The sequence below is a fragment of the Primulina huaijiensis genome, chromosome 15 (assembly GCF_012295235.1).
Source record: "Primulina huaijiensis isolate GDHJ02 chromosome 15, ASM1229523v2, whole genome shotgun sequence".
Taxonomy (NCBI): domain Eukaryota; kingdom Viridiplantae; phylum Streptophyta; class Magnoliopsida; order Lamiales; family Gesneriaceae; genus Primulina; species Primulina huaijiensis.
Genome location: NC_133320.1, coordinates 14,512,301 through 14,520,233, shown reverse-complemented (window position 1 = coordinate 14,520,233; position 7,933 = coordinate 14,512,301). Strand labels below are relative to the sequence as shown.

General features: G+C 37.9%; 1 protein-coding gene and 1 pseudogene across 1 annotated transcript; both read right to left on the bottom strand.

Annotated features, from left to right (window-relative positions):
• Positions 1–1,651: 1,651 nt before the first annotated feature.
• On the bottom strand, positions 1,652–7,528 carry LOC140959321 (protein transport protein SEC13 homolog B-like; annotated as a pseudogene).
• On the bottom strand, positions 4,082–5,848 carry LOC140960096 (uncharacterized). Its single transcript, XM_073418227.1, has 5 exons — positions 5,766–5,848; positions 5,539–5,668; positions 5,123–5,416; positions 4,924–5,025; positions 4,082–4,846 (listed from the first exon to the last, which is right to left on the bottom strand). The coding sequence occupies exons 1-5, from the start codon at positions 5,831–5,833 to the stop codon at positions 4,229–4,231; spliced, it is 1,212 nt and encodes a 403-aa protein (XP_073274328.1). The 5' UTR covers positions 5,834–5,848; the 3' UTR covers positions 4,082–4,228.
• Positions 7,529–7,933: the final 405 nt, after the last annotated feature.

Sequence of the window (7,933 nt, the reverse complement as noted above, 5' to 3'; positions counted from 1 at the left end):
GTTTGAGAAATAAATTAGCGGCTGTGGATGCTGGAGCTAATTCAAGTCTATGGCATAGTAGGCTTGGGGATACGAGTGAGAAGGGAATGAAGATGCTTGTCTCAAACGGAAAGCTACCGGAATTAAAGATCGTTGAAAACAAGCTGTGTGAAGCTGTATTTTTTGGAAAGCAGAAAAAAGTGAGCTTTTCAAAAGAGGTTAGAGAACCGAAATCAGCGGATTTGGAGCTGACACATACTGATATATGTGGACCATCTCCTGTGACATCCCTTGGAGATCACTCAAGATATTATGGCACTACTGTTGACGATTCGAGCAGGAAATTTTGGGTTTATTTTGTGAAAAATAAATCGGATATTTGAGACCTTTAAACAGTGGGAGTTAGCCATGAAAGATGTGATGGATTCACTGTCATCCAATCACATGTGGGAGTTGTCAGAACTTTCTGAAGGTAAAAAGATTTTACATAGCAAGTGGGAGTACCGGTTAGAACATGACGGTAGCAAGCGGTACAAAGAAATACTTGTTGAAAAGGAAGTCATTGGTTACACTGATATTTTCTCTCTGGTGGTAAAGTTAACTACTATCAGGACTGTACTTGAATTGATGGTAAAAGAAGATTTACATCTTGAACAGTTAGATGTAAAGACGATGTTTCTTCGTGGTAAGGTAGATGAATAAATGAATCCATCACAGGGATTTGAAGTACGAGGGAAAGAGAAATTGATGTGCAAACTTCAGAAGAGCTTGTATGGTCTCAAACAAGCTCCAAGACAGTGGTACAAGAAGTTTGATGGTGTAATGAATAATGATGGTTTTCTGAGGTATCAGGCTGATCACTGTTGTTATGTGAAGCTTGATGGTTATTATATCATACTACTGATATATGTAGATGATATGTTGATAGCAGGAGCTTGTCTGGAGCAGATTGATAAACTCGAGAAAGAGTTATCAAAGGAATTTGCTTTGAAGGATTTGGGTGCTGCAAAGCAAATCTTTGGAATGAGGATTCTTAGAGATCGAGTGAATGGAGTCTTGAAGCTTGATAAGATTCCTGAAAGCAAGAATCCAGCTGATATGCTCACGAAGGCTGTTATCATTGAAAAACTGAAGTTATGTTTGACTTCAGTTGGTCTCCTGGACTAACAAAGGAGGTATGAGCTGCTGCACTGATGGTGTGAAGACATGATTGGAATCAAGTCTTCAAGTGGGAGAATTGTTAGGTAAGATTTTATTTAATGTGGTGGGACCCACATTAAATAAAATAATAATAAAAACTAATCCCACATCGTTTTTTTATTAAAACTGAACAAGAGAATTAGTTATAAATAGAGCTCAATTTCTTCAGTTATTGTATCCCAAAATCAAAAGCTTTTCAGCTTTGATAAAAAGAGAGTGTATAGAAAAAAAGAGTGTATTTTTTTCTTGAGTGCGAGAATTCTCTTGTGTGAGTTAGAGAAATTATTTTCTCGGTATACTCGGGTTGGGAGTGTGAGAAATATTGAGTGTATTGGTGTATACACTTGTTGTAATATTTCTTCCAGTTATAAAAGTTGCAGTGCTCCGTGGACGTAACCTATATTGGGTGAACCACGTAAATCTTTGTGTTCTTGTTGGTTATTTTATTCCGCAAGTTTTGGGTACTACATTATCATCGTGGTTGGCATCGCTTCGGGGGTGTAATTACCCAACAAGAAGCACTTGCAATTGTTGACTTGGGAAGTCCTAAGTTTAGTGCCCAAGAAACATCCCGCACCCAATCGCTATGAATGATAAGAGCTGGGAAGCAATCCATTCTCCAAGTTCCATTGTCAAACTTCCACATGACTTTCACCGTATTATCACAGCCACCGGATGCTAGCTTCTGAACAGGATCAAGTAGGCCAGTGCCTACTAGAACACCAGGGGCGGTTGATGGGGCCCATGGACAGAGGTAACGCCAACTGGATGAGCCTGGTCTATACGTGATTTCTCCCATCCACCATCAGGACCTGCCATGTAAACCGATATATTACCATCCGAAGATCCACATGCGAGACGTAGGCCAAGTTCATGAGGTGCCCAAGATATTGAACTGACAGATGCTTTGTGATCATCGAAAACGTGAGCCCTGATCCACTCGTTTTGATTTCCTTCTCTCCAAATGACAACTTTTCCATCATATGAACAAGAGCAAGAAGTGACCCAAATTTCGGATGCGCCCATGCTACGTGCCAAACAGGCCCTTCGTGACCAGTTAAAGTAGAAAGATGCTGAGATCCAGAGTTCGTAACTCCAATTATCTTGATCGTATTGTCAGACGAGCCTGTAGCGAGACGTTTACCATAGTAATCCATTGCAACATCATGAACAACATCTTGGTGGCCAGTCTCAATCTTTTGTCCAGGCATGCTTATTTCCAAATAAGTGCCACCCACAAATTGGATACTGGATCTTTTTGATCCTACAGCGCTGGCAGGTCTTTGGTTCAATGTCGCAGCACTTTGAAGTTTGAACAAAACAAAAGCAGTCAATTTCTATAATAGCAAATCCCTCAAAAGACAGGAAAATCCAATCCAACCAGAAGGGAGGGGAAAAGGTCAATCTAAAGCAATAAATTCATAACTGATTAATATGAAAAACAACAAAATCCACAACTATCTGATTAAACTATGGATAAAAAGAACATTAACAACACAAATTGAAAGTTTCTTTGATAATCCTAGTTCATTTTACTAATTCTAATTCTATATATTTAAAAGAGTAACTAAAATGAATAAGTGGATATGAAAAGCTAAGAGGGAACAAGGAGATTTAGAACCTATCAGCTACTGTAAAGAGGAAGCTAATTGGGATAGTGAAAAAGTTCAAAGTAAATAGTTCCAGGAAAGATGAAAGGCATTCAACTAAAGGAGTGGCCAATTCTCCCGTGAAGGGAAGTACCTTGTTGCTGGATTATATGCTCCAAGTTTAAGGATTGATGCTGTTAAGGATGCTGAAACAATAGACAATCACGGTCCAAGTTTCAGTCTTGACTTTCGAGGACAAGACTGGTTTTCAAGAGGGCGATATTTTTATAGACTCAAATACATTGTGCCGAGAAAGCCTGGAAGGAGGTTTAATTTACCAGATTTTGCAAGAGAAGGATCAAGACCCAAGTCAGGGAGGCCCATGCCCCATAGTTTGTTGCAATGCAGGTGGAAGAGAGAAGGGGAAGAATAAAATGTGAGGAGAGAGTTGCAGTTGTTCTCTGAGAGTTTTGTCCCCAGCACAGCTAGAGTGAGGGAAGAGGAACCCCCGGAAAGTGTTAATCTCTGGGAAAGACAAATGACTACATATTAGATTTCATTCCAAGTATTTCATTTTATATTCAACTTTGATTTCTTTCATTGAACATTTGATAGGAAAATTGAGATTGCAACATTAATCTTGTTTAAACTAGGCTTAATATTTGATGACCTTCTCATGAAGCTCATCAAAGTAAACAAGGGTTCACGATCTTTAACAGCAAAAATAAGTGGAGGGTATTTGTCATCAAGACCACTAAGAATTTTGAGAATAAGCTCATCAATATCATAGGTGGCATTAATGAGGATAATGATAATCTCATTGTTTCACATTTTAATAGTTTTAGGTACTGCATAATGTTTTTCTTGCCCTTGTTTAGAAGGTCCTAGATTTCTTTGAGAGACAAAATACAATCTTGCAATTTGCATATGTGTTGAAGAGGGCGGTCCAAGAGGCTAGTAACATCGTAGTAGTGGGCTACACTACAAAAAAAATTTCTAATTACCGACGGTTTTTTCCGTCGCTAAAACCGTAGCTAATTTGGTTCGCGACGGAACTTAGAACCGTCTGAAAAGTCACCGTCGCCTTCATATTGCGACGTTTTTTCAAAAATCATCGCTAATTAACGACGGTTAGCTACGGTTTTTGATATAAACCGTAATTAGCGACAGAATATATCAAAAACCGTCGCTAATATATTCCGTCGTTAATTTTTTTCTTTTTTTTAAAAAATTTTGTTTTATAATTTAATAAAAAAATTTATTTTTATAATTATTTGTACATATTTTTAAATAATTTCCTCAACTCATCTAAATTAATGAATTTCAAATTTGTAAATAATCTATGAAACGATTAAACCCTGCGATAAAATAAGCGAACAACAAAATTAAATAATGTCATGAAACTGAAAAACAAATCGTTCATAAGTCTCAATAAATACAGACGTAGATAAAATAAAAAACTAAGGAGACTGAGTTTTATCATCGTTGTATGCATCGTCGCTATCGCCATCACCGTCGTCCTGACCAAAGTCTTGTGATGGTGGAATGTACTCAGGCGAGTACCTCAGGACCTTGCCCGAACGTCGATGATGTGATGATCCAGCTGCGTATGGTATGCTAGATGAGCCTCGACCATACAGAAATCGTCGGGATGTATGTGGCTGTTGCTGTGGCTGTGGTAATCCAGCGATGAGTCGACGGACCTGGTCCTCCAGACTCGTCATCCTATCCTTCAACGACACATTCTCCTGCTGGGTCGCCTCCAAAGTGGTCTGCGTCGCCTGCAGATCGATACGGAGATGCTCATTAATGCTTTTTTGTGCCTCCCACTCTGCTCGCATCCTCTTTGTATCCTGCGACCCTTTGCTGGAACTGCTCGCACCTCCACGTGGACGTCGAGCCATCTCATCCGGATAGATCGTGGAGGCCATGGAACCACAACCATACATTCGTCCCTTTTTCGGTCCACCGACGACCATGCTGAACATGCTGTTCACCTCTCCCGAAGTAGGAGGACTAGGAATCGTCCCATCGTCGAGAGGTGTCAAAGACTCGCTCATGTAAGCCTGCATGGCTTTCTGTTTAAAAAAAATAAAGTTATATATTTTCCAACACATTTTAAAATGATATAATTATAATTAAACATAATATTTACATCAACAAGTCGTGAACGCTCGTCGACAAACGATCCGTCGTTGTGTCGATGTGTGTGAACATATAACTCCCACGACGTCGGATCTCTATGATGTTGTTCTCGCTGCATTATTAATTCGATTGTATGTAATTAGAGACGCTAAAATCATATATTTTAATAATAACCACAATGTTTGATAATGAAATACTAACATACTTACAAATTTCTGGCAATGTCCGCTGTAAGTCTTCGAGCCAGCAATGTGCTTTGTAGTCCCAGTCCCAGGTCCTGCTGGCTCGCTATTCCTGTTATCCTTGTTTTTGGTTGCCCTAGCCAGCCACCTCTCGTCACTCCATGCCAACATCCATGAAGCCCAGCGTTCGTCGCTGACTGTTTGTGGATGACGATCAGCACTCCTCCACGAGTGAATAGTGCGACGATACTGTTTAGCTATGTTCTTGTACCATAGCTGTCTGATGGTATCGTCGAGATGATCTGGCCATCTATATTTTTTCTGTCAATAAAATGTAAGACAACATTAATGAGATTTATTGTTACTATGACTTAAAATTAATTTTAAAATCATAAATCAAAATGTTAAGCAATTACAATAAAAATCTATATACCAAAACTTACAATGAACCCCTCCCAATACCACTGTCGCTGGTCTTCAGTAACATGCTTCCATGAATAGCCTTCGTCGCATGTCTGTAACGAAATCTGAGCAGTAATGAACCGGATAACCTTATTGTGATCCGGCTGAAATCTGTTATCGAAAATTTTAAAATTAGCGACGACAATTATATAAAATTTTTTACCAAAAAATGAGACTAAATAAACAAAAAAATAATTTTATAACTTACATGCCATCTGCAACCCATATCGGAGTACGACCATCATTCGGAGGTGATATGTGTTGATGCTCTGCCATATATATATATATACAGAATCTATGTATGCAGACGATTCAGTAATTATGTGCACAAAATGTAATATATTTTATTCAAATTACAATTCAATCATAAATAAACTCAATCCTATTCACTTTCGACGTAGATGTCACGAACATCGTCGCTCGAATATTGAATAAGATGTATTTTACTGAATCGCTATCATTTACTCATTAATTAAAAAAATTAATATATGAACTCCTTAGTTCTCATTCAACATAAATAGGCAAATTTAATAATTTTAATGTTGACAATTAATTGAACATTTAAATTATATAATATTTTAATAACAAACATGTAATATATGTTATTTAATTTCTAAATAACATGCCATAAAAACAAATTAAACTATGTCTAAATTTACAACAAACTTACAGTCTGACCGTAGAAGATGCCAAGGCACTGTGTACGTGCAAAAAAATCAGCTGAAAAACGACCTGCAGTACAAGCTAACAAAATTCATGATCTTAACCAACACTAAGAAATTTAACAAAAATTGAAGCTAAAAAACTTACACCAAATCGAAACTAAAATCGCCTATGATTAGAAAAATTTATCATAGATGGGAAGCGGTGCAGAGAAAAAATGGACCGAGTAAAAAATAAACTATAGCGACGGTTTTGCTTAAAGCGACGATTTAGCGACAGTTTTATTAAAATCGTCGCAATTTTTTAAATGACGACAGTTTAAACAAAAATCATCGCAAAATTAGCGACGGTTTTGAGCTAACACATTCTTTTTGAAGTGCTAGTGGCAAAGGAGGGTGATAGTGTTGAGAATAAGCTGATCTTGGCACACCCAAAGAGAATATTCAGGATTCCGAGTTGTTCCATTTGCTACCATATAAGGTCGGAGTTGGACAGGTTAGAGTGCTGTAGACGAAAGCAACAAGGCCATAGCCAACAAAGAGGGTATTAAATTGCATGTCCCAGGTGGAATAGTAAGTGTGGTTTTATTAAAGCGGTGATTCAGCAGCCAACATTTATGGTGATGAGATAAAGCACATCACACATGTTCATGAACCGTACTCCGGAACGATCACAGGTTGAGTCTTGATGAGCCTGAAATGTATGTCGCAGCAGAGGAAGCTACTGGAGAAAGTAGTGGATCAAGGGCTTCAGGAGCAAAGAGAGGCGGATAGCGCACAAGATATTGATATACAAAAAGGAGATTTTGTCCTAAACGCTTGATCACTCGTCCCTCTCGGCCAACATCAACAATTCCACATAAACCAAATTCAGACACAACAAGACAAAATCAAAACAATAGACAGCAAACCAAAAAGACTAAGTCGTTGACTGCATTCAAATAACCATAGCGTTGATTTCTGAGGACTGTAGAAGCACGACAACTCACGATGCCCCATCACACTGAGTAGCAAAACCCTAATCGCGGTAGTTGAAATGGGCAAAAATTACGTCATCAATCGAGTCAATCACGGAAGCTAAAAATTCTCAGAATTTAACATTACTACCAAAACTTGCAGACGCACAAAGCTCGAACAGCAAGGAAAAAATCTTATCTTTCTGAACAGAATCAAAGTATAAAATGAGATTAATTTAGAATCAGTGAGGGAGAAGAGGAAGAGAGAATTTCTGACCTGAAACGTAATTTGCGAAGCGCCTACTGTTGGTAGTTCTCACTCGAGTTCCGTTTTACAAGGCCAAAAACGACGTCGTACGCTTACTAGTTGCGACATTGTATTCCTGTGGACCTTTGTCCACGTTGAGTTAACTTTTAGTTTATCCCCACACAAACATTAGCTGGAACGGCCCAGTGAGAGTACAGAACAATAATAACACGATTAATTAATAATGTTTTGATAAAAAAAAATATTATTATTTAGAAGAGGTACTACAAATCAATCGATAAATTTATGGAGTGAATTAGTGATCCAATAATATATATTCAACTAAATATCTTGTTCTTTTGTTTAATAAAAGTTTCTATAAAAAGAAACACAAAATTTCCGAATATTTTCAAAGTTCAATGACTTCGATCTAAAAACATAGTCGCAACTGATGGTTTCTGTAGCTTACTCCTTCAGCAAGACTTAGTACAACTTTTTTTGATTCCTACCT

Excerpts from the sequence above, each read along its gene's own strand:
- LOC140960096 (XM_073418227.1), bottom strand. The coding sequence starts at position 5,833 with ATGGCAGAGCATCAACACATATCACCTCCGAATGATGGTCGTACTCCG. Across the intron at positions 5,669-5,765 it reads ATATGGGTTGCAGATGGCAT|ATTTCAGCCGGATCACAATA; the intron begins GTAAGTTATAAA and ends TTTCGATAACAG. Across the intron at positions 5,026-5,122 it reads GCGGACATTGCCAGAAATTT|CGAGAACAACATCATAGAGA; the intron begins GTAAGTATGTTA and ends TTAATAATGCAG.